Source organism: Rhinopithecus roxellana, chromosome 1, assembly GCF_007565055.1.
Source record: "Rhinopithecus roxellana isolate Shanxi Qingling chromosome 1, ASM756505v1, whole genome shotgun sequence".
NCBI lineage: Eukaryota > Metazoa > Chordata > Mammalia > Primates > Cercopithecidae > Rhinopithecus > Rhinopithecus roxellana.
In genome coordinates this window covers 28,442,952-28,469,681 of record NC_044549.1, presented here as the reverse complement: position 1 = coordinate 28,469,681, position 26,730 = coordinate 28,442,952, and the positions used below count along the sequence as shown (strand labels likewise).

General features: G+C 37.8%; 1 protein-coding gene across 7 annotated transcripts in view; it reads right to left on the bottom strand.

Annotated features, from left to right (window-relative positions):
• The window catches only part of BBX (BBX high mobility group box domain containing), a 273,615-nt gene that overhangs the window by 6,739 nt on the left and 240,146 nt on the right, over window positions 1-26,730 (bottom strand). For 4 of the 7 annotated variants that reach the window (XM_010386614.2, XM_030940581.1, XM_030940574.1 and 1 more), the window contains 5 exons: window positions 26,500-26,648; window positions 14,705-14,794; window positions 13,284-13,343; window positions 6,062-6,259; window positions 3,508-3,694 (listed from right to left, as the gene is read on the bottom strand). In XM_010386614.2, coding sequence (XP_010384916.1) covers window positions 3,508-3,694; window positions 6,062-6,259; window positions 13,284-13,343; window positions 14,705-14,794; window positions 26,500-26,648 — 684 coding nt within the window. The remainder of the gene's footprint in view (window positions 1-3,507; window positions 3,695-6,061; window positions 6,260-13,283; window positions 13,344-14,704; window positions 14,795-26,499; window positions 26,649-26,730) is intronic. The other 3 variants (XM_010386615.2, XM_010386617.2, XM_010386618.2) reach the window with 3 other exon arrangements.

Sequence of the window (26,730 nt, the reverse complement as noted above, 5' to 3'; positions counted from 1 at the left end):
GGACTGGGCACTTCCTTGACATTTTCCAACAGGCCTACCAATCCTAGAAAATGCACACTCGCTGCTCTGTAACCTACAATGGTCTGTAGTGCACAACACTGCACTGAAAATATGTGATGTATCACCAATGTTTTCATTGGGTTGACCTTTCAATATCGTATCTTCTTTAGAGTACACAACAAAAGGAGCTATTTCAAGATTTAGCTTATATGTGCTCTATAACTATACTCAAGTTTCTCTTGATGCACAGAAAAGAAAAATAATGTAGACAAATGACAACATTTGGGGGTTTCAGAATGAAATGATCACTTAATAGCCCAAGATATTTAGGATTTTAGAAAAGCAAAACATTTTAGAATCAAACCTCTGGATTAAGCTATTCACATGTGGATGTTATAGATACCACCTGTTCAATATGTTCAGCTCTTTGTTCAAGAAAGATGAAATTAAAATGCTACTTTTTACTTTTAAGATATTAAAAGATCCAAAAGAATTTTAATAAGTATTAAAAAAGGAAAAGAAACAAAAGTAAAAGATGAAAAGTGCAATGTAAAAAAAGATGGTAAGAAGGAGAGAGAAATTGGGGTGAAAGCCCAGCTAAATCAATGGAAAAAGGAAAGAAGTCAGAATTACAGTGGGACAGGACGATGTGCTGCAACTGATGATTCCAGCTCCCAGAGGAAGGGTCAGGTGAGATTCTTCACGATTTTCTCTGACATGACTGAAGGTTTCCTTTGGCAGTACGCAAGATATGGAGTTCAAATCTTGACTTGGGCACAAATTTGCTGTGTGCTCTTGGCAAGTTAATTAACAGTCATTAAAATGGGAATAAAAAGGCCCACTTGGGAGGGCTAATTTAACTTCTAGTAAATAAACTGGTCTCTTCACAAAGGTTTGCTCCAATTCTCTATTTTGTGCATTTTGTAACACTGTCTAAGTTAGGTTTCTGAACCTAATGTTAGATTTTTTCACGGCATGGGTGCAGGTAATATATTTCCACCCCTAACTCCAAGGGCCACCCTTTAAACTATGAACTGAGTTGATGCTGAAGTAATGCTTAATTCATTGGTATGCAACCCAGGTTCAATTACAGTAAGCCTACAGGTAGAAGCCTGGTGGGTAGATCTGCTTTAACAGGTAAGGGCTCAAGTTACAGCTAAGACTCTCCAGGGTGATCTGTCCTTCTAGCTATTAAGAACGCTAACCATTTATTAGGTTGATGGTAAAATTCTAGTAATCATTACTGTTCTTTCTAATGGAAGGTTAAAAAAAATAGAAAGAACCTTTACTCACATTATTTTTCTATACCTGCTATCTAACTTAGGCAGTCATACTTCAGAGACTACCTCATTTATTCATTCGCCCACTCATTTATTCACTTATCAATTGTTGTAACAGGAACTCAGCAAGCTGGTAACACAGAGAATAAAACCACTGTTTTGCTTTCAAAACATACTGAAAGTAGACAGAAGCATCGACAAATCAATACATCCCAATGTGGTCTGAGAGAGGTGTGAGTACAGCACACAGGAGCAACAAGAAACACACAGCCTAGGGCATCAGGAGGACTGAGAGAAGAGGACCGGGGACTAGGGTGGGGAGGAGGAGAGCAGTTGACTTGATCAGAGGATGTACAAGGCAAGAGCTTGGCATCTCTGGAAAGGGGTAAGTGATTCCACATAACTGCAGGGTAGAGAGTGTGGAGGGTGGGGACAATGAGATTGGAAGGGTTTGCTGTGGCTTTCTGCTAATGCAAATTGGGAAACATGGAGGGCTGGTTAACAGAGCAAATGTGACCATGTTTAGAATGCAGGCAGCAGCCAAGATGCTTATGTGGTAGCCTTTTCCCACCCCTGAATTATTATCCCCCTCTCACTTCTTAAAGATTCCCTCTTATTTCCACAATTCACAGAGACACTTAATAACATTCAGGCAGATATTTTAAGTTCTCACTGAATGTGTATGTGTTTGTCCTCTATTTTTTTTTTTTTCTTTTTTTTAGACAGGTGTTTTGCTCTTTTTGCCCAGGCTGGAGTGCAATGGCATGATCTTGGCTCACCACAACCTCTGCCTCCCAGGTTCAAGCAATTCTGCCTCAGCCTCCCAAGTAGCTGGGATTACAGGCATGCACCACCACGCCTGGCTAATTGTTTCATATTTTTAGTAGAGATGGGGTTTCTCCATGTTGGTCAGGCTGGTCTTGAACTCCTGACCTCAGGTGATCCGCCCGCCACGGCGTCCTAAAGTGCTGGAATTTACAGGCGTGAGCCACCAAGCCTGGCCTGTCCTCTATTCTTGACTGCACAACTCCATGAGTGGAGAAGTATCTGTGCATTGTCTCCCTCAGAGACCTTAGTGTATTTTAACAATGTCTGTCAGCATTCACTTGCTATTAGGAACTTGCAGTGTACACATAAAAAGGAATTTGACTTCTTGGAAATATCTAGAGGCTATTTGCGAGGAAGTACTCAAACTGTAATATGACAGATAAATAGTAAGAAGCAAACCAAGCTCACGTCAGGGACTCCAGGTTTATCTGGATGTGAAAAAGGAGCGTGGGGCCTACAGCTGGCTACACCAGCTGCACTGGTTGCAAGCTCTTTTGTAATGAAGACTGAAAGTCTAAGAAAGCAGCTCATCCATGGGTAATCCACTTTGAATAGGAATATAAAATACCTGAATTTACAATAGGCTTTTTTGCCTTCCCAAAGGATCCATTAAGTAGCAGAATACCCAATTATACACTTAGAACTTAATATACTTTCTGTGGGGCTTCACTGAGTTCAAAAGGTTTTCACATCTATGATCTTGTCTGATGCTTACAACTTCGTAATTCTTTGGGGATATCATTATGCTCAATGTAAAGTGAGAAACTAAAGTCCAGAGAAAAATGTTACTTTGTAGGAAATCACAGAAGAGTTGAAGAAAAATCCAGGCCTCTGGCTGCCATGAGTCAGATCCCAAGATGCTCTTTCCCCTGAACTGCACTGTCTTCTGATGGCTGGTGATGGCACCAACACCATCACCAATAAGGGGCGTTCCACACACCAGCACTGGGATGCTTGAGTTACCCCACACAGCATCTCTATGAAATGTGTGCCACCTGCCCCTGCTTTTTTAGAGGAAAAAAACAAGCATAGAGAGGTTAATAATCTTGGTCAAGATCTTTTGGTTTGCAGGTGATGGAGCTATTACTCAAACCTCAGTCTGCAATGAGACTCCAAAGCTCACTGGTCAGATAATACTGCTTCCCTGCTCTCAGGTTTTTTATGGAAATGAAGTTTAGCCACAGGATAATATATTCAAAATAAAATACTTGGCAGACTATATTCCCTGGTACTTTCCCACACTGCTAATTAGCATATATACTTTGGTAATACTCATATAACCAGTAGTGCTCTTGAACCAAGTTTGAACCCCAATGCCCTGTAAAAAATGTCACAAACCACATCAAAGAGGTTGATCTGGTTTCCATGTTGCTTTCTCCTTCCATGTTCCACGACTAACCTGTGCACATTTTCCATGGCTGCCACTTCAGCCAGTGCAGCAAGGCTAAAGAACGCAGACACGGCAGGCATTTCTGGAGTACTGCTCCGCGTCTCCTCGACCTCGGTGTTATGTGAGGATTCGTCATTGCAGTCTGTCTCAGTTGCTTTAGGGAGACTCCTCTGCAGTTGTTCCTTTGGTTTGTCATCTGTAACAAAAGAGAAATCCATCATGAGAGGATCACTCTGTTCTCTCCAGAGAAGAGACACAGAAAACGCTATGCCGGTCAACGTGAAAAGAGCTAACGTTCTCTACTGTTCACTTTTGCTATCCATCGAATATTAAGGCTTTTACAGAATCTCTTCTCCTCGGTAACAAAGCTCTTTTATTAAGCTCAATTGCAACTATGGACGGCACTGTGCCCTGAGGCTGAGCTGAAGAGAAGCTGTGTTTTATCTGAGGTCAAAGAATGGGTCAGCCTTGGAGTGAGAAGGAAAAATGAGCCTCGGCTAAAATAAAACCCAAGGGACTTCTGTAGAGGGGCCTGTAGATGCTGTAAAAGAGCCCTTAAAAACCCAACTGACTAAACATTTCTCATGAACCTGTAGCATGCCCTACTATGGCAACCTGGACATTGGGTATGCTGTGATACCGACACTTAGGATGGCCTATACATCACATTAACCAGTTCTAATGAGAGCCCAAGTTGTTATTTTGCTTAAAGATCTACTGGAGAGAAGACAAAACCCTCTGGTATTTACAAAGAGGTGGATGAAATGTTGTGCAAGGATGCCTGCTACAAATGAGTATACTCTCTTTATTATGTAGCCATTATAGAGAAGGGGAATTTTTATCATAGTTTAAAAATATTGTAAATATAGAAAATGACCGATAAAAGCTTTAAACATTATCTGTTAGGACACAAAAGTGGTATGGTACTTTTCTATGTAAACGGGAGTGTTTCTCATATTTTTTCACTCCTCCTCCAAGTGAAACAAATGAGGATATAACAATCTACAAAATGAAAGTCACAAAACAGAACTCAGATTGGACAGAAAAGGAGGGAGGGGCCTGCTGGGCTAAACATCAAGACATCTAGTTTTTAGTCCTCATTCTACTTCTATTGTATTGAATGTACTCAAACAAAAAATTCCACCTCTTTGATTTTTTCCTCTTATATGACAGGGCAAAATCAGGGCCTTTAATCTACTCTGTTTCTAACAATCTATATATTCAAAACACAAAAAAGTACATAGGATTCATGAACTGTCCTCTAAGCAAACAGTTCACCTCTATTAACACCTAGATTAACCCAAATCACATAAAATAAAACTGGAAGTACTGAGAGGCAGAAAGGCAACAGCCAAGGCCACTAGTACCTAGCTTGTATAGCACTCCAAGATTTTGGGGCTGGGGGGGGGGGGGTCTCAGTATCATTCATTGGCCACACCCCTTACCTTAGGTTCCTCAGGTCATGTCATTCTACTGCCAAAGATGCTACCAGGAACAGCAACAGACCACAGGCCATGATTGAGAATGGAGAAATTCACCAGTTGGTTGAATTAAATCAGAAAACTCAAGAAATCCAGAAGCATTCTCAGGCTCCCTGCATGGTCTGAACCAGTTATATAGGAAGTGGATGTTGGATGCATCTTAAACTTAATCTACTGGTTTGAATGCCTGGTAATCTGGCTTGTAGTGACCCGAATAGCAGATCATGGTGAAATACTGATTCATCTAGTATCTTTAAAAGTCTAGGATCTCCTGGAATTAAGACTGCTTTGTGCACATTGAGAAAGATAAAGGGAAGATGACAGTCCTAAAAGCTACCTTTCTTTTCTAGGAATTCAGATATGCTCTTGGAAAACTAGCTATGATTTTAAACATGGAATAAAACATGTTTGGAGGTCTGTAGAAAGGTGCAGAATAGACTCATTTTTCAGCAGGAACCACAGTTGCTTACAGTCATTTGCTGACATGGTGATCACCTGCTTGCTCTGGTTATCTCTATCTAAAGCAGGCTTGTCCAACCCATGGCCTGAAGGCTGCATGTGGCCTGGGACAGCTTTGAATGCAGCCCAACACAAATTTGTAAACTTTCTTAAAACATTCTGAGATTTTTTCACGTTTTTGTTGTTGTTGTTGTTGTTGTTTTGAGACAGAGTCTCACTCTGTCGCCCAGGCTGGAGTGCAGTGGTGCGATCTCAGCTCACTGTAACCTCCGACCACAGGTTCACACCATTCTCCTGCCTCAGCCTCCCGAGTAGCTGGGACTACAGGTGCACGTCACCATGCCCAGCTAATTTTTCGTATTTTTAGTAGAGATAGGGTTTCACCGTGTTAGCTAGTATAGTCTCGATGTCCTGACCTCGTGATCCACCCGCCTCGGCCTCCCAAAGTGTTGGGATTACAGGCGTGAGCCACCGCGCCTGACCTGTTTTTTGTTTGTTTGTTTGTGTAGCTCATTGGCTATTGTTAGTGTATTTTATTTGTGGCCCAAGATAATCCTTCTTCCAATGTGGTCCAGGGAAGCCAAAAAATTGGACGCCTCTGGTCTAAAGCTCTCTCTTCTTACCCAAAGTACCTCCTGCTGGTGATACCCGGCCATCTGCTGTCCTGACAAGGTGTGTAATCTTGGTTTTCCTTGCTTTTCTCTTTTGGCTGCCCACCAAAGGTTCTTGCATTGTTGTTGGCTCTGGAGTGTTGAAAATGGATGGGATATTTTTAACCTTATGAACAGGCTCCGTGGTGTTTCTGTCTTCTGAAAATATGGCTGAAATAGGAAATACCATGCATAGTTATGCACAAAAACAGAAGGCACCAACATTGCTCTTAGAAGGAAACATGTCTAAATTTCTGACCCATCTGAATGGAGAATTTACACTCAGAGTTTTCAAAGTACTGATGGAAAAAACGAAATAAAACATTGCCCGTAACTTGTTTACTACCAATTGATATTTGCTTTGATAAATTAAATGCAGTGAATTAAGATACCCCCTCTTTTTTACATTTTCTAAGTCTTTGGATGTTGCACATTGGTGGGGACGATAATTTAGGTAAATCTGAGTAAATTATGTCCTCACAGACCCCAAGTCCTAGTTGTGATCAGGGTCCCTATCTGAGAGATCCTTTTGGCCAGTTGGCCTGGAGAGGCTGGTGAAAGAAATTTCTTTCTTCAGAGGACATTACAATTAAATATGTACTTCTTAAATTTATATTTTTGGTTGGGACATTTGCTTCCACGCACCAGGTTGAATTGATCAGAAAAGAAATTGAGGCCTGACTCTGTTTCATGTAGATTGACTGTGCAGTAAGGACAGGACAAATATTGTTGAAGCCAGCATGCCAAGGAAAGAAACTCTCTTTCATTCACTGAATTCTAAAACAAGGAATACACTTAGATAATTTAATGAAGTTCCACATGTCATCCTGGCTCGTGGAGGGGCTAGTTTTAGGTATTCTAATTGTAACCCCAATAAATCATTTGACAGCACACTCCTATATTCTGAGTCACTCTGTCAAGAGCAAGGAAGACACCTGTACCACAGACTTCTCCTGGTTTACACAGACTGGGGATGCTTGTGTCTTTTCTTATATACTCATGTTCTTGGCAGTTTGTCCCCTCCTGACCTTAACTTAAAAGTAAGAAAAGATGTGTAGCTGTGAGTTTAGTAAGTGTTTAGGGGTATAACATAGTTGAGTTTTATGATTGGGACTTTAAAGAAATTCCAGTGACCCAAGGGCTTTTAAGCAGAGAAAAGAAGCACTTTCATAATTTTTAACTATCCAATTTCTTAGGATAGACATAGAAGTCATTTTTGACAAAGAAAAGGAGAATGTGGGTCAGAAAACTAATGTCAGACATGACAAGCCCTAAGCAAGCTAAATCTAGAGGAGGCATATCTGAAGGTAGACATTGGCAATAAAGCAATATATATATATATACACACGCATATATATGTGTGTATATATATATTTGGAAGAAAAACTAAAATAAGAGGAAAAAAACTAGAGCAAGAATGACTCAGGGTGTGAAAATATGAACTTGTTGGTATAAACACTTGCACAGCCCTCATTTAAAATGTTTAATCTAGGTGTTTAATGGATTTAGGTACATCCTCAAGAAAGAAGGCTACGAATTAGTAAGCTTTTTTTTTTGTCCTGGATATCATGACACCTTGTCTTTAAAATATGTTTCAAAAGAAGGGCTGATTCCAGACTTCACATTCCTAAACAAGTGGGAAATAATTTCAATTACATCAAAAGAAAGTATGTAAAGCAGAAATCACACCATCATTTGTGGTTTGGCCTTACCTCAATATTGCATAACAGATGGCTGTGTGGAGACAGGCTTAAGATAACAGTTGTTTTAAAAAACTACTTGGCAATGCTCCCAAACACCTTTTCAAGTAAGTAATCAAAAGTCAAAAAAAATACTCCTTTTAGATTGCATATCTATTCCTAGGTCAAACAGATCTACCTCGATGGTGAATTAATTTATTCAGTTATGATACTTAGTCTTAGAATATTTATACTTTGATATTTAGCTTAACATAGGCCAGTGGTGGTACATATTTTAAGATTTGTTTTTTTTTTTTTGTTTAAACGTCAATAAAAGTTTCCAGCAAAATAAAAAATAATTTGCTTAGAAACACTCCAAAGAAGTTGCACGATTCTATTTTAGCCTTAAAATTCAAAGCCTCCTTTAAGTATAAAGAAGCCCAAAATCTGAATTTACAATGAGCATTAAATAACATCTACTGCACATTCACAAGCTTCAAGATTTCTAATTTCTTATCCAGATCCAACAGCTGTCCCTTCTGATTACAGGAGTCTTGTTCACCTCTCCAATAGAATCACTACATTGTGGATGGACATTCCAGAAAGAACATTAACCTCTTCCCTTTTCTACTTCCCCTTCCCAGGAAAGTATAGAACATGTAGAAATAAGGTTATATAGTGAGGTTCCAAAGATGGAAAGGTGCATCGTATCTTACATCAGAACTGCCTGCAGAAAGAAGAACCAAGGAGGTAAATGAAAAGGCACGGATAGCAGAAAAAGGCCAAGTCGGCTGGGAAAGATGACTTACTTTTCACACAGAGACCATGGGGTAATGGAAGTAACAGTCACAGAGAGACCAGAATTCTACTCCTGACTTTTAAATTTACTAACTGCAGTCCGACTGACTATGAGCCTCTGTTTCTTCATCCAGAGATGGAGGTTGGACTATATTAGCTTTAAAGGAGCCATCTAGCCCTAAAATAATTTTGCTACATAGGCTACAATCAGAAATCTGGCCAGAGGCAACAACAAGAAGCTACCAGTCAGCTCCAGAGTCACAGGCTGGGAAACGGTACTCCCGTGACTAGCACTGTTTTTGTTTGTTTGGTGAGCCTTCAAATGGTTTCATTTCTACTTAATGGTTGTTCCTTTTCTAGTTTGTTCCAGATGAATTGGTAAAAACACAGTAAGAAGCGTAAGGCACAGCTGCAAAAGGGTTGATTGCAAATGGAGGTACATTTTCTGCCTAAAACCAGACTGCGACTAGGGAAAGCTCAGAAACCAGCAGGCAAAGAGTCTGGGGGCCCAAAGCAGACCAGCAATACTCAAGTCCCAAGGGTCAGTATATTGGAGGAAAGCAAAGGAGTGAATCAGACTGCAGACCAAGTGAAAGAGGCAAAAAAAAAAAAAGAGACTATGTCGGAAGTTCTCATAAGTTCCCAAGGGTTAACCCCAGCACATACTGTCTTGTTTGGTAGTTTAGACTGAGGACGGCCTTCAGGAATAGCCCTCAGGGAGAACCTTCCCCTAAGACAGAAGAATTAGGGAAGGCAGATGGGACTGTGTCCAAGAAGCAGTTTTCTGGAACAAAACAGTAGATCTGAGCCCAACGACACTGGCAAAGCAAACCAAAGCTTGGTGGTGAGGGACATGAGATGAAAACAGTTCTGAGAGGGAAACAAGCACAAAAGCTGAGTACAAAGATAGCAAGCCAGTTCCCCCTGACAACTCCCAACCTAATGGAAATGTAAGAAAAGAAAGGCTTTGTGGCTCCAAAACAAACTAGTCATTTCTTTTCCGGCTTTTAATTGAGCACACAAAACTACCCGAGCACTTTAGAACAAGTCCACAGGGCTAGTTTTTATACCCAAAACAATAACCATAACACACTTGGTACGTATCATCTGAGAGTGACAATGCAAGCTCACTCCTGGAGCCACATCAGGAATGTAGCAATAAGAGATCATCTTGTTTTCCAAACTCTGATCCCAAAATGTGGAGTAGGTTTTCTGGGAAAGCAGCATTGCTCTTGTATTGTACCCCACGAGGCCACTAGATTGCTCCAGAGTCATGAATTCACATTCCAACTGGGGTTTCAAACTTGCACTGAAATTATTATAGCCAGATCTGGAATCTAATTGCCTTTGGTAGGTCTCCCATGAGCTGAAATGGTAGTCAGATGCTGAATAGAACACAGGAAAAAGAAACGAATGAGCCTTATCCAACATCCTGGGAGACTTTGCTGAAGTTATATAGCAACTATTTCAAACTTAAGAAAAGAGATCGAGTTACACTGGGCACTGTGGATCGTGTGTGAAAATTTAACTATAAACCAGAATTTTCTTGCCTGTAATGAGATTTATACATTGCAAAGAAGCAAATTTTAACAGAGATTCTTAGTCCTAGGTTTTTTTTTCCCTTGTGAAATACCATTTATATTTTCAATATCTGAACCAAACGAGGGTTAAAAGTCTACAAATATGAAGAACGGAAAATGTAGTAGCCTATGTACTTAAATGGAGACATGGTTTCTTCCCTGTCTGCTTGTGTTGCTCGGGTTCCTTATCATGAATTCGGGGCTCATAAACCCTCCTTAATTCACTGGGAATGCTGTTAAGATGAAATTAAAAAATATATATATGAAAGCCTCCTTAAACTATAAAGTGGGAGTAAGTATTAGTTATCATCATCATTATTACTGCAATTAGAAACTTCCAGCTTAACACATGAGCACATGACACCATAACTAGGTGGAAAGATAAACACAGTGGCAGAGGTAGCAGGTAGGTGTTCTTGGTTTATTTGAAAATCCCACTTTTAATTCCAGGCTGTGGACAATTTTTTTTAATACATATATACCGAAATTTCAGAAAGTGGTTTAACAATTTTGAGTTGTAAAAGCCCAGAGCTTAAGACACATTATAAACTTAGCATTTAAACATATTACTAAGCATCTAAATATTTCTGATATTTTGAAAAAAAGATTGCAAGGTGACTGTACACAGGATGGTATAAAGAAAACATAGTGAACTTGAAGTCATCTACTTTAGCAGAAGTCAAAATAGCTGAACAGTTACATAGCGTCAGTTGACTCAATATTTCTATTAAAGACATCAGCTACAAACAATTCCTGCCTAACATTTGAGCAGGATTTTAACCTTACACACGTTAAAATTATTCTATACTATTGTTATGTTTTCTGTCATGTATTTATACCCTCTCCAAGGTGAAGTTTCAATAAGCAATGATATAGTCATAGATGAGAGAAAGGAGTAAAGGCCTAGAAAAGTCACAAAGCACATAGTCACTACACAAACAAGTAAATGTTGGAGATAGTAAGAAAATAAAAAAACAAAAATGGTTACTTTAAATTACTAGTAATTTCTGATGCTCAAATTGATTCCTGTTTTTCCTGGCCAAATAAAATGAGTTTGTACTCTACACTAAATAATGGACATGCATTTTTCAGTGCATATTCTCCAAAAGTTGTTTCATATACATTAATAATAAATATAATTAAATATCACCAATAATAACTGTATTTCTACTAAAGCCCGGGACTGCCGATAAGACTCAAAAGTGATTTACTTTTCTGCCCCCAAAAGCAGAAAATTAGGGCTACAGAATACAGTACTTCTAGTATCACAATACTTACTCAAGATAACAGAGCAATAAAATCATTATCAAGTGTTAGAGGGGAAATAGAATTTACAGTCTGTGTACTACTACATCTCATCATTCACCCAATCTCTAAACACACAAATTATATACCTACTTAATACCAATGTGGAGAGTAATCCTAGTGAGGTTAAACAATTTGTCCTACTGAAAAATGCTGATCAGTAGCAGGTCTGAGACTAGAACCCAGATTTCCTAATGCCCAGGTAAGTGCTCTTTCTACCACACTGCACTTGCTCTGGTACCTCTGTAGGGTTTTCAGTGTTTAAAACAACAGAACAAAGTACTTAGAACAGTATCATTTTAAGTAAAGAGTAAAGTGGTCCTAAATGTCCTTCAAACTCTTCTGCTAGTTCATCAGCACCTTACATTTATAAAAACTACATGGAATATATTTTTAAAATATACAAGAGCTAATGTATCAATTTAAGCATGTTAGGATTTAATGCTGTGAACGGCACAATTCATATTTTGTTTTGCCAGCACTGAAGCAGAATATTCCATAGAGGTTGTGAATGTGAATTAGCAAGTGAGATAACAGATGTAGTGCTGGCATTTTCTGTAAAAGTAAAATGACACGGAAGCTGATGTGGCTCATGTAAACGATGCCTAATAAATCAAAACTACTTATGTTTAACATGAACTCAAACTTGACCATTTTTGCTAGCTCTCTTAAAAACATGAATATTTCTGATAAGTGACTTAAGTCAATTGTGCATTTTATTTTTTTCTCATTTTCAGTAAAGGAATGATAGCATATTTGAGAGTCAAAAGATGTGGACCAGGTCATGAAGTTCCCATTTCTGGACATAAGTGAATCAAAGGAGTCGAAACAAATGATCTCTAAAATCCCTTCTAGCTTTCAAATGAAGTGACTCATAATTAAGCACAACAAAAACGTCAGCTTTTAAAATATCTGCAATGAAAAGCAAATAATAGGAAGAAGGGAGAGGTGGCCTCTTAACCATTGAAGAAATTAGGCTTCACCTAAGGGCTCAATGTTTAACAGTAATTATATAAAGTCACAAATAAAAATGGCCATGAGAAATTTCAAAATCAAAACTGTACCTAAGACCTATAACATGACTAGTTAATACTGGATTTTTCTTGGGCTACCCATAAACCTTGGGGTGTTCTGTTCTTTTGTTGTTGTTGCCCAGGCTGGAGTACAGTGGTACGATCTTGGCTCACCGAAACTTCCCCCTCCATGGGTTCAAGTGATTCTCCTGCCTCAACCTCCTGAGTAGCTGGGATTATAGGCACGCGCCACCACAGCCAACTAATTTTTGTATTTTTAGTAGAGATGGGGTTTCACCATGTTGCTCAGGTTAGTCTCGAACTCCTGATCTCATGATCTGCTCACCTCGGCCTCTTGAGGTACTAGGATTACAGGCGTAAGCCACTGTGCCTTGCTGGGGTGTTTCACTTTTAATAGGCTAGGAAAACATCCAGGTCAGAAGTTACTCCTGCAGGCCTGCCCACGCCCAGCCAACCAAGTTGTTATTCCAACTCCCACTGGGCATAAGCATCTGCCTGCAACATGAACTGCAATGCTGAATATATTTAGCTATGAAAAACTCTAATCTCTGATTAATGTGATTCAAAGGTTACAAATTGCCCTTTAACAGATTAAACACCACATGACACATTGTCTGATCCTTGGCAGGAGTCCCCCACACAGCAGTTTTGATGTGAAAATTAAAAATAACTTAATTATGAACACATAAGTCTAATGTTGTTGGTTGAACCTATATAAATTATACCTTTTCAAAACCTATACAACTTATGTCATTTCCAGCTCCGATTGTCTGAAATTAAATAACATTGTTTGTCTTACCTTCTGTAGGGTGAATGGCATCCAAGAAGAGTTGCTTGTTTGACCATTTATCCCCACTCCCTAAAAACAATGACAGAAAAGGAGAGAAAAGTGAAACTCTATTATTAGTAGATACCCACACTACAAAAACAAGATGATATACAAACTAACTTTTGAAACATCACACAAATGAAACTTAATTTTATTTCAATTACTTGATTCTTAAAATTGTATTTGCCAACTAAAATAATGAGGCTGTACAGAAAATGGATTAAAAATAAAATTTTTGTCTTTTACGAAGTATAGTGTTGGATTATTTCTGTAACTTTAATCAAAGTAATCTGAAGATCAGTAAAAGAGAATGAAAAAAGCTGATGTTTTCACCTAATGAATAGTGTTTCTTTCCTGGAAGCAGAAGAAAAAATAATATCAACATACAAAACAAAACTAAGAAGCTGAAGTGGAAGTGAAAAGAAAGTCCAAATTAAGTAAAAGGTTACACATAGGAACATACAGGCACACATGTCTACACACAGGAGACAGCTGCATTTAAAGCCTCATTCAAGAAACACGGAATGCTTCACATCTGGCCATGCAAGTAGGATGCAAATGGGCACTGGATGAGTTGGTTTATGGCACTCACGACACTAACATGCAGGGAGATGCTAAAGAAAACCTGACCTACAGAATACTTGGCTGCACTGAGCCAGATGGGAAGATTTATCTTTTATGTGAAATAAGAAAAGGAGTCCTGCACTGTGGGAAGAAAGAGATCTTAAGATGAGCCCTGCAGAGGTTTAAAGGCTCATCAAGATCATACCAATGAGACAGACGTTCCGAGTAAAGAGGGGACAGAGTGCAATCAGTCTCTACTGCCTTTTCAAATAACAGGCATGTGACTGAAGGAGGTTGGAAGAAGAGCCTGGCAAACGAGAAGGGGGGGAAAAAGAGTCAGGTTACAACTTAAGAGTGGAGAAAAGGGTCCACAAGAATCCTCAAGTGTCAGAGGAAGTACAGAAACGGTGGCACTTTCACATGAATAAGAAACTCTTAAGATTTCATGAAGTAGGAAAATGTGGTCATGGTATGAAGGGCTGCCAAACATGTGAAAACCAAGAATAGTCAAAGAAAATAAATGGATAAGTGGTCAAGAAGACTGAATTGCAAAACGCACCAAATACAGATGAGAAGAAGCAATTTTAGGATTCATATGGGGCTCTGAAAATAGAGACAAATATGGATTTGAATAGGAATCCAAGTGAAGGAGATTTGCAATTAGCTGCAGAGTCCAGAAAGAATGAAAACCCCCACGTCAAGAGCTGATGGCATTGAAGCAAGCACAGGAAGGACAAGGCAGACGCAGTGCATGGAAGCATTACTCAAAGATGAATCACAATGGAGGTGACCAAGAACCCTTCATGGAGGATGGAGGGCACCAATACCTTTTTCCGGAACATTGGGCTTCTCCTTTTTGTGCTTATATTTGCTGACAATTTTGTGGAATAAGTTCTTTTTCTGAGACTGGAAAGGACCTACAGACAATATTAATATAAATATATTTTAAATTCACAATGTTTCATAAAAAAATTGTGTATTTCTCAACAATTCCACCCTCCTCCCTCCTATGGAATAAGCAAATTGAGTCTCAAGAAATGTCATCTTGCATCTTCACTTATTTAAATGGTGCTCAACCCCCTTCTTTAGGCTTATTTAAACCCAGTGAGATTTTCCTTAGAAATGTATTGGGCAAAGCCTCCATTAGGGCTGGGACTCCCTAAGCAGAAACTGCAGATACAGTGAGTAGAAACAAACTACAACCAATAACAGCAAAGTGGCTAGAGTATGTAATACAGAAAAGATTTTACTTTAGACTCCTAAATACCATGAAGGAAAGGATGGCATATGTATTTTATATCTCCAATGAAACTGCTTTTCACAACAAGGATAGCACTTTCAGGACAGCAGTTGACCTGACAGCATTAGACAGCTTTCTGGCCTTTTCTGAGGATAACCTAGGAAGAAAAAAGTGACTTAAAAATTGAAAATATTTGCCAAAAAACTTTATTCTGGGTGGAAGGGGGAGATGTTTCAGATTCTTAGTTTTTTCAGATAAAGAAAACGAATTGAGATTTTCTTCAGTGAACAATCAGAAATACCAGCAACAGCGCTGACCTCCCCAAAGCCCCTGTGGCATCTCTCCACCTACCAACAGTTGCAACTACACGCTCTGCCTTCTGGCCACAGGTGAACCATCTTACACTCCCATCTGGTCAGTTCCTCCACCCGTGGCATAGCCCCACCATCCTTGTCCAGCTCAACACCATCATTTCTCCCTCTCTAATGGGCCATTCCACCAGTATACAAACATAATTTCTCTTAACGTAGAAAAGAAAAAGGTGGCTTCTAACCAAACTTCCCTCACATCACTTACTGCCTTAGTTCTTCATTCCTCCTGTAGCAAAAATTCCACAGAAGGGTTGCCCATGCTGTCTCCAGTTTCTCTCTTTCCCTTCTTTCTTTCTTTTTCTTTCTCTGTCTCTCTCTCTTTCTTTGAGACGGTCTCATTCTGTCACCAGGCTGGAGTACAGTGGCATGATCTTAGCTCACTGCAACCTCCACCTCCTGGGCTCAAGCAATCCTCCCACCTCAGCCTCCCAAGTAACTAGGACTACAGGTGGGGATCAGCAGGCCTGGCTAATTTTTTGTATTTTTTTTTGTAAAGTCGGGGTTTTGCCATGTTGTCCAGGCTAGGCTCAAGCAATCCACCCACCTTGGCCTCCCAAAATGCTGGTATTACAGGTGCGAGCCATTGTGACCAATCTCATTCTGTCTTAAACTCATTACAACTAGGTTTCTGCCTTGCCACTCATGGAACAACTGCTCTTCAAGGGGTCATCCCAGTACCCACCCCTATGCTGTGAAGGCCAATTGTGGGTCATTACTGCACTGGCTGTTCCTGTAGCTCCTGACCACTACAGCCACACCCTCTGCCTTGAATGCCTCCTTCATTGGGCTTCTAGGATACCACCTTCTCTTCTTTTCTCTTCTCCATCACTGATCTTTCCCTCTGTCTCCTTTGCTTATTCTTTTCCCTGACTTCTTAATTTTGGAAAGCTCTGGGCTTGGTCCTTGTCCTCTTCTCTATTCTCACTCATCTGGTGATTACCTCTAATCTCAGGGCTTTAAAATGAAATAAAGTAAAATAAATAAAATAAATACCAGCTATAGGTTGAAGACTCAAAAATGCATCACCCCAGCCAGACCTCTTATATTGAGTGCATATGAAAAGTCAGCAATCTTACACTACCTTACAAGGACTTTAGAGATCCAGAGCTCCATTACCTCCATAACCTCACATCCTGTCACTCCTCTCCTTTGAGTCTCTCTAGCTGCATGGGCCTCCTGGCAGTCCCCTGTACATGTAGTCTCAGTGTTCCTGACTTTAGGATCTCTGAACCAGCCATTACCCTGCCTAGAAAATGTTCTTCTCCAAGATGTCCACACGGCTAACTTCCTCACCTCCTTCAAGGCTTTACTTAACTATCTTCAGACCACTCTATATAAAACAGCAAGCCAATCCTATGCCCATCGCTTGATCTCCCATTCTCTCACAAACCTATTCTTTTAACTGATCTTTAAAAACAGCTTTGCTGAAATAGAATTAACATACCATATAATTCATCCATTTAAAGTATGCAACTTGTGTTTATATTCAGACATTTGCAACTGGCACCAATTTCTGAACATTTCATCACCTCAAAAATAAATTCCAAACCTTTCTAATATTACTCCTCCTATACCTGTATTCCCCCTCTCCCTAACCAACCTCTCATCTACTTTCTGTCTCTATAGATTTGCCTATTCTAGAAATTTCATATAAATAGAATCATATAATGTGATTTTTGATTTAGCATAATGTGTTCAAGGCTCTTCCATGCTATAGCATGTATCGGGGCTGAATAATATTCCATTTAATGGACCGTTTATTCATTCAACAGTTGGTGGGCCAGGCACAGTGGCTCACGCCTATAATCCCAGCACTTTGGGAGGCCAAGGTGGGTAGATCATGAGGTCAAGAGATCAAGACCATCCTGGCCAACATGGTGAAAACCCATCTCTACTAAAAATACAAAAATCAGCTGGGTGTGGTGGCATGCGTCTGTAGTCCCAGCTACTCAGGAGGCTGTGGCAGGAGAATCACTTGAATCCAGGAGGCAGAGCCTGCAGTGATCTGAGATCATACCATTGCACTCCAGCCTGGTGACAGCGAGACTCTGTCTCAGAAAAACAACAACAACAACAAAAACAGTTGGTGGACATTGGGATTATTTTCACCTTTTGACTATTATAAATAACACTGTTAAAAACATTCAGGTATAAGCTTTTGTGTGGGACACAGGTGTCCATTTCTATAGGGCATATACTTAGAAATGGCCTTGCTGGGTCATGTGGTAACTCTGTGTTTAGCCTTTTGAGGACCTACTAGACTATCTAAGAAAGCAGCTGCACAATTTCTCATTCCCACTAGCAGTGTATAAGGATTTCAATTTCTCTACGTCTTTTTCAACATTTGTTATTATCTGTTGTTTTTATTATGGCCATCCTAAGGATGTGAAATGGTATCTTTCCCATTGTGGTTTTGATATGCATTTCCCTGATGACTGATGATGGTAACTGTATTTTCATGTACTTATTGGCCATGTACTTGCTATATATCTTCTTCGGAGAATTATCTATTCAGATCACTTGCCTGTTTTTATGAGCTGTCTTTTTTACTGCCGAGTTGTAAACATTCCTTGTATAGTTTAGATAAAATTTCTTATCAGATATGTGATTTGCAAATATTTTCTCCCATTCTGTGGGATGTCTTTTCACTTTCTTGGCAGTGTTCTTTGAAGCAGAGAATATTTAAATTTTTATACAGTCCAATTTATCTATTTTGTCTTTTGTTGCTTGGGCTTTTGGTATCATATTTAAGGATTCACTGCCAAATCTGAGGTTATAAAGATTTGCCCATTTGCTTTGAAAGTTTTATTGTTTTAGCTTTAACATTTAAGTCTTTGATCTATTTTAAGTTAAATTTTGTATATCGTATGAGGTAAGTGTCCAACTTTATTTGAATATAGATACCCAGTTGATCCAGGATCATTTTTTGGAAAGACTCTACTGACTGTTCTCATTGGATATTCTTGGCACCCTTGTTGAAAATTAGTTGACCAAAAATTTATGGGTTTATGACAGGTTGTCTACCAATTCCATCCCACTGATTTATATATGTCTATCTTTATTCCAGTACAATACTCTCTTGATTACCATTGTTTTGTAATTAGTTTTGAAATCAACTACTACTTTTTTCTCTTTTAAGGTTGTTGTGGTTCTTCTGAATATCTTGCAATTCCACGTTAATTTTAGGCTCATTTGTCAATTTCTACAAAGAAGTCAGCTGGGATTCTAAGAGGGGCTGGGTTGAATCTGTATATCAATTTGGGAGAGTGTTTCCATCTTAACAATAAGAAGTCCTCCAATCCATGAACATGGGATGTTTTTCTATTAATTTCTATCATATTTGTTTCAACAATGTTTCGTAGGTTTCATTATACTGTACTTTTGTCTGTTAAATTTATCTCTAAGTACTTTATTCTTTTTGATGCTATTGTAAATGGAATTGTGTTCCTAATCTCATTTTTAGATTGTTCATTGTTCAAGTGTATCAAAATACAATTAAGTTTTATCTAATGATCTTATAACCTGCAGCTCTACTAAACTCATTTATTAGCTGTAATAGTTTTTTTGGTGGATTCCTTAGGATTGTCTATATAGAAAGTCATGTGATCTGAGAATAAAGATAATTTTACCTCTTCCTTTCTAATCTAGATACCTTTTGTTTGTATTTCTTACCTAATTGCCCTGGCTAGAACCTCTAGTAGAATGTCGAATAGAAGTGGTGAGAGTGGACATTCTTGTACTGTTCCTTTGCCTAGTGGGAAAGTATCCAATATTTTACCATTAAGTATCAGGTTAGCTGTGCATTTTTTGTAGATACCTTTTATCAGGTTGAGGAAGTTCCCTTTTAATCCTAGTTTGATTTTTTTAATCATAGAAAGGCATTGACTTTTATCAAATGCTTTTCCTAGATCTATTGAGACGATCAAATGGTTTTTGTTTTGTATTCTATTAGTAGGGTATGTTACACTAATTGGCTTTTGAATATTAAAGCAAACTTGTAGTCCTGAGGTAAAATCCCATTTAGTCATGATGTATAATTCTTATATGTTGCTGAATTTGGTTTGCTAGTGTTTTGTTGTGGATTTCTGTGTTCATATTTGTAAGAGATATTGATCTGCAGTTTTCATTTCTTGTGATGTCTTTGTCTTGAGAATGTCTTGAATGTCTTCGACATTAAGGTAATACAGGCCTCACAGAATGAATTGGGAAGTGTTTACTTTTCTTGTAATTTCTGGATTCATTTGTGAAAAATTGGTGTAAATTCTTCTTTAAATGTTTGGTAGAATACAGTGGTGATGCCATCTAGGCCTGGGCTTTTTTTTTTTTTTTTTTTTTTCCAGGTACTTTAAAAATTACTAGTACAATGTCTTTACCAGTTATACATCTCAAGATTATCTGTTTCTTAAGCCAGTTTCAGTAGTTTGTGTCTTTCTAGGAATTGTTCATTTCATACATGTTATCTCATCTATTGGCTTTAGTTGTTCATAGTATTGTTTTATAATCCTTTTCATTTCTGTAGTCAGTAGTAATGTCTTCTATTTCATCTCTGATTCTAATAATTTGAGTCTTCTCTTTTTTTTCTTCGTCAATCTAGCTAAAATTTCTCAATTTTGTTATTTTCAAAGGACTACTTTTTGGTTTCATTGATTTTTCTCTATTCTAATATTTAATTAATTTCATTTCATCAACAACTTCTCTAATCTTTATTATTTCCTTTCTTCTGCTTCCTTTGAGTTTGGTTTGCTCTTCTTTTTTGAGTGTCTTACAGTAGAAGGCTAGGCTATTTATTTGAGATTTCTTTCTTAATACAGGCATTTGGAGCTATAATTTTCCTTCTAAGTTTTGCTTTAGATGCATCTCTTATATTCTCTTACACAATGTCTTCATTTTTATTAATTTCAAAGTACTTTCTGATTTCTCTTTGATTTCTTTTTTGATGTGACGGTTATCTAGGAGTGCATTTAATTTCTATATATTTGTGAGTTTCTCCAATTTTTTTCTCCTACTGATTTTTAAATTTCATCGTACTATTATCAGAGAACACACTCTGTCAGAGAACACACTCTGTATTATTTCAATCCTTTTATATTTATTGGTTTTATGGATTAGCATATGGTCTACTGTGGAGACTGTTCCATGTACACTTGTGAAGAATATACATTCTGCCATTACTGAGTGGAAAGTTCTATATGTTTGTTAGTTCTAGTTGGTTTGTACTGTTGGTTCAAGTCTTTTCTTGTTGATCTTTTGCCTAGTTGCTCTATCAACCAATTCTTTTTCCACTGTACGTCTCACCTTCAAACAAATTATATATTTTGCTTATTGTTTAGGCTTATTTATTGTCTGGTTCCCCCATTATAATGTAATCTTGATGGCAGTAGGGTTGTTTTCTCATTCACAGATATAATCTAAATGCCTACAGTGGTGCTTAGCACATGACAGGTTCTCAATAAATATTTATTTCATGAATAAATAAAGCTCTTAATGCACTGCTTATCACAAAGTAAGAGCTCAAGAAATTACAGCTGTTGCTGTTATTACTGATACCATAAATCTGTGCAAGTGTTTTTTGATGACTACACTAAGCAATCCTTCTAAATAACCAATAGCAAATGCTTCTAAATTGGCTACTGGTGGTTTGAAACGAAACTAGAAATGCTTCCTTGTTTGCTTCTTTGGGAAAAAAGTGAGCAAAAAGAAAAGAAAATAAATTGAACAAGTACAAAGAAAATATATCACACGTACATACTACACTAATATTACAGGTGTCTCTAAAATCTGTTTGCAATCACTGCCTCATGTGTTTTATACAACCCAGGAAACTGTAGGCTGGTGGACCTGAATGATACATAGGCAGTCATGGAAAACAAAAGTAGGACAAAGGAGAAAAATTACTACTCAGGATTATAAAGATCCTAGTGATTTGCCTGCAGGAAAATAACTTAATAAAAGGGTATTGGCTCATAGGAAGAATGATATAAAGTTCACAGAAGCAAAATGATTTGATGTATGCAGTACGTTAGGAAAGAAGAAAAGAAATATATATTTTTGGAACCAATCATATTCAGAGAAATCTAAAAAGTAATTTAAAGACTAAGCTACAGATAGAGCTTGTCAATTTTAACATGAAAAAAGAATAATCATAGTAGTTTTGTATGTAGAAGAGCTTCTGTAAACTTAAATTTTTAAAATTCCTTTCTTCTGGCCACCCCCCAAATTATAGATATAAAACTACTCTAAGTAAATGACAACTTCAGATAAAAAAAGAAAGTGACAAACTTGAAAAGAAATAGATAAGATCTAATTGTAGTCACTGAAAAGCAGCCATTTTAGAGTCAAGAAGGGAAAAATTTGATTTCTGCCAATCAGCATAGTGTATATGTTGGGTATTTTGTCTAAAGAAAATAAAGTCAAAGTCTGTAATAAATACCAAATATAAAGACATTTGCTATTATATTTTTTCCTTAGTCAATTATTACATTAATGTGGAAGTATCCACTGAGGAGGAAAAATGGTAGAAAGTAAAATGCAGAAGGGATTTAGAAGGAATCATTCAGAAAACACATATTCACAACTGTTCTTCACTCTACTATGATATCTCAAGCTTCCGTCCCATGTCTTTCCCTACCAAATTTCTTGAGGGAATATCTGCATCAGCTTCAGCTTCCTTATGAAAAAAAATCACTCATTGCTGGTATGCAAACTGGCTTAGGTCTCCACTTAAGTTTTTGGGCAGATGACCTGTATTCTCAAGGTATCAATCTCCTTTGCACCTCAACTTCACAGCTGGGCAGAAAACAAAAGGGCCAAACGACAAGCCGAGAAATTAAGAGGTGTGCCAGAAGGACATGATGATAACCTTTCCAGAACATTAACGTTCAAGGTTTGCTGAAAAATGAATGTTTTGGGGGTGAGAAGTTGCAGTGACACAGGAGCCACTTCAGCATGAGCCTAGCATGATACTTTTTCAAGGTCAGTGAGTAAGGTGAATTAGGTGAACCTGCTCTTTACATCTGTTGTCAGAAACAAATGTCAGGCTTAACTCTGGTGGTGGTGGCTTTTGCCCAAGTTCTATAGTTTCACGTTTTTGAACTATATATAGGATATATATAAAGAGCAAGGGTTTTGTTCTAAGACTAGGCTGCCATTTCTGTATTGGACTTGTAAGTAATGAGTAACCAATGAAAAAATATATTCCTATGCAATAATTTATAGCAATGTGCTCCCACCTGCAGGGCATGTGCCTTTACTGACTTGAATAAGTTCTCTGATTCAATCAGTCACAATTAAGTTAAGATTCATTGAGAGGGAGGAGCCATTTCATTGGGCTGGACATGCATACATTGTTAAGGAACTCAAAATTGTATCAGATATAGCTTTTATACCTGCAAAGGTGCTGCCATCATATTCCTGAAGAAATTTGGTGGCAGCAGAGACTTTCAAACAGTTATGGAGAAAGATACAGACCTCTGCCCAACCTAGAAGCTAAAATTTCCTAACAGGAGATCTATCATCACATCTCGGTTCTCTAAAACTGAAAGTACGGTTGGCTTGGCTCCACCCCAAACGGGATTCTGTCTTTTCAATCTTGTAAACCTGCTTCTTTTATTCCCACTGTGATTTTTTAAAATACTCAATGCCTTAACATTTTTAAATTTTAGTTTTAAAATGTAAGTGTGGATTGAAAAAAACATAAGAAGGATCAATAGTATGTTTGATAATAGGCCAAGGAACTATGTAAAGATAGAAGGAATACGGTGAAGAAGTGAGTCTAGTAAGTCAAGATGAGGCATAATTTCAACACAATTCTTTTTCTCCATGATCCTACTTCCACTGAAAAATTACTATTCTACAGAGAACTCTGACTTCTAATACTTTCGTAAACAATGCTTCATACATTATCAGTACATGTAAACGTGTAAAACAAATCTCTTAGGAAGTTACAATTAAATTTAGACATATAATTTAAAGCTTTCCTTTAAAATGTTTTAAAATAACAGAGAGATAATTCAGAAAACGTCAAGTTTGGGCTGATTCAGCTAAACTGCATTGTGAGTTAGTTAGATTAGAATTTACTGGATAATTCATTTTTAGAAGGAAAGGGAAATCCTATTTCTGTCATCATGCTCTGTTCTACTATAACATAGCCCAAGTTGGAGGAAAGGGGTTTTAAAGTTATTTTCATCCCTTTTCATTGTAAAGTTTTTGACAAGACCTATGACATAGACATAAGAGGCAGGGCAGAGATAGTAGGATAACCATGGGAAAGATAGGAAGAGACTCCTTAGAAATGCAGATACGAATATGGAGACTACTGGGTAAACAGAGGATAAACCCAAGCAGGTACTATGACTTTGAGATATACAACTACATAAATACATACATACAAATTTCTACTAGAAATTACATATTAGAAAAATTCTATACATTTTACGTAAGCTGAAGTACCTAAAAAGGCACCTAGTATAAGTCATGAAGGAAAATATAATGAATATTGAACGATGACAAAGGAAAAAATAAAATATAGACAAATGGCAAATTATTAGAGGAAAAATTAGGTTTCTGATGGACATATACTCTTTTACTAATGAACTAATGATCTCATACACAATGTTTGCTCTGAATGATTCACTATGCAGAGGTGGAAAGGGTCTAGAGTCTAAGAAAATAATTTCCTCTATCCCCTAAAGATCAGGCAATTACAGCACAGCTGGTATGATAATTTCATTAATAATAACTTGTAGTCTAGTACATTGGTGCTGCTAATGCCAAATTACAATCAGTCACAAATACTATGTCTTTAGTTTGCTGAATAGATAATATATTATTTAATTTCTGCTTATTTTAATTGCATTTTGCTTCACAAATCAGAAGGCGGAACAAAATCTCATCTTGGAAGACTCCCCACAAATGTAATTACTGATATACTGTGTAAAAACCAGTGACTTTGTGGCTTGAGAGGTATAATGGAAGAGTTAAGATGATATTGTATGAAGTATAATCCAAAGCTCCAAAAAGCTATTTCACATCAAAAGAAATACTGTTAATCTCAGCTGGGAGAGAAAAATCGTATAACAGACAACTAAGACCCAAGAGAAGGTCTCATGAAAATAGATCCTAACTTCAGGGTTTTATAGCTTTACAAAAATAAATCTATTGTTACATTCCCTGAGAGATAATTCAGCCAACTTCAGAGCTCTAACGTGAATGTTTTGGTAGTGGAAGAAGGAATAACATCCTGCCCATCTATCAATTAAGTTCCATTTTATTGGCTTGTCAGGTATTTATCAGCAACTTTAAATCTAAGAATTATGGGAGCTCAAGATACTCGGCATCTTTCGGCTCATGGACTACTTTTCCTATTCCTAAATATCTCCAGGGTACAGAGACTGTCATTTCATTTGGCAATCCATTATGGTGCTCAGCTCCCTACCTGTCTACAAGTCTACTTTATTTCTATCTTGGAAGATCTTGATACAACCCTATTTTATTTTCTCAGATGAGCAAACTTGACGATGCAACAACAATTCTTTTTTAGTTCTTTATTCACTAGACTTGCTTTTATTAACCACAGAGGAAAACTGAGGTAATTCTAAAATGACTTTTATATACCTCCCTGGCTTTAATCATGAAGGGGAAATTTTCTTCAACCTTTCAGTTCTGTCTTGAGATACAGATCTCAAATTGACCCTGTTTGGTTGTGTCAATTCCAGTGTGCAAAGGGTTTTTAGGCTTTGAGGGAGAAAGGTTCAGGTTTCTCCAGAGAATAAACCATAATTTTCCCTCATCTATATACCTTAAATATTCCCTAAAATGCATGAAATTATATCTCTTCATTAATATTTATATCTGATCGATTAATCAGTCTATTTAAAATACAAAAGAAAAGAATTATTTTGATTTGATTAAATCATCCAATTTGATGAAGCAGGCAATAGGCAGCAACTTTTGCAGGATAATTAAAAGAACTCTTCCAGCAAATCCTGCTCGAGTTTGATCTTGAAAGCAACTATAGCTCAGCCACCCAAGTTCTTCATCTCTCTATTCCATGTCCTTATAGGAGAGCCAACTGAATGAAGTCTTTCGTATCTGTATGGAAAACTAGAGGTACATTTTCCCTACCAATCTTTAGACCTTAAGAAAAATCAGAAGACAAGTTTCTCAATGCAAGCAATGTTGCCATTTTGGGTAATACAGTCATTCAGTGTGCTTGAAGGGCAAGATGTTTAGTACTCCAGTACCTGTCCCACAAATGTCAACAGTGGTCTCAGGTGATGAGAACACTGAAAATGCCCCCACCTTCTTACAGTCCCCTTTAGGAATTACAGCATTGTCACTGATGAATGCTGAGATCCATCCAAGTCATGTTGATAATTTTAAAAAAGCTTCCCTGATATAGGCAGCGGAAAAGCTGATTACTTGAAAATGAATATACTAAACAAAGCATTCTTTAAATTTAACAAAACCAATTATATATATATATATACACACACACAAACACACACACACACACACGCACACACACACACATGTTGCTAGAGGATTTCAGGTAGTTTTATTTTCCTTTGGTCTATAATGCCAGTAAAGAGTAGTTAGCATCTACTTATCACGTGAAAAGAATGATTTACAGTCCCAGAGTTCAACCTGTTGCAGAAACAGGGAACAGAAGAACTGGATTCAACCAGCAGTTTCTGTTCAAGAAAAGGTTAACAGAAAAATTCCAAATTAGAATTCTGGAGCGCAGGAGGTTGAAGACCATGTATAACATTTTTGCAAAAGCTTAGCTACATCATTACGGGCAAATATACAGATGGAGATGCCAATAGACAGAGGCTACAGAAAATAAGGAAGAAAAAAGGGACAAAGATAACCTTGGAAAGCAACCTGAGATTCTAACTCCCTACTGCCTCAATTCCACATCCAATTACATGTCTAAAGGGAGCTAAAAGCTTAGCTGAAGGGTCAGCTGAGATTCTGACTACATGGCAGGAAGGTACAGGTCACATCTAACCTTTGCTGGTTTTAGTCGGTTCTGAGGACACATTTCCAGTCTTCTTCTTTTTTCTTGGGACAGGTACACATTTCCGGTCAAATGTAACAGGACTATACTGAGGGAGGCTGTTGAATTTTTTTTCAAATTCTTCATCCAGCTTTGCGGAGCTATTAAAAGGGGAGAGGGGAATCAATCAGCACATGACCAAATACGACACAGAAAATGACATGAAATAGATTTTAAGATATT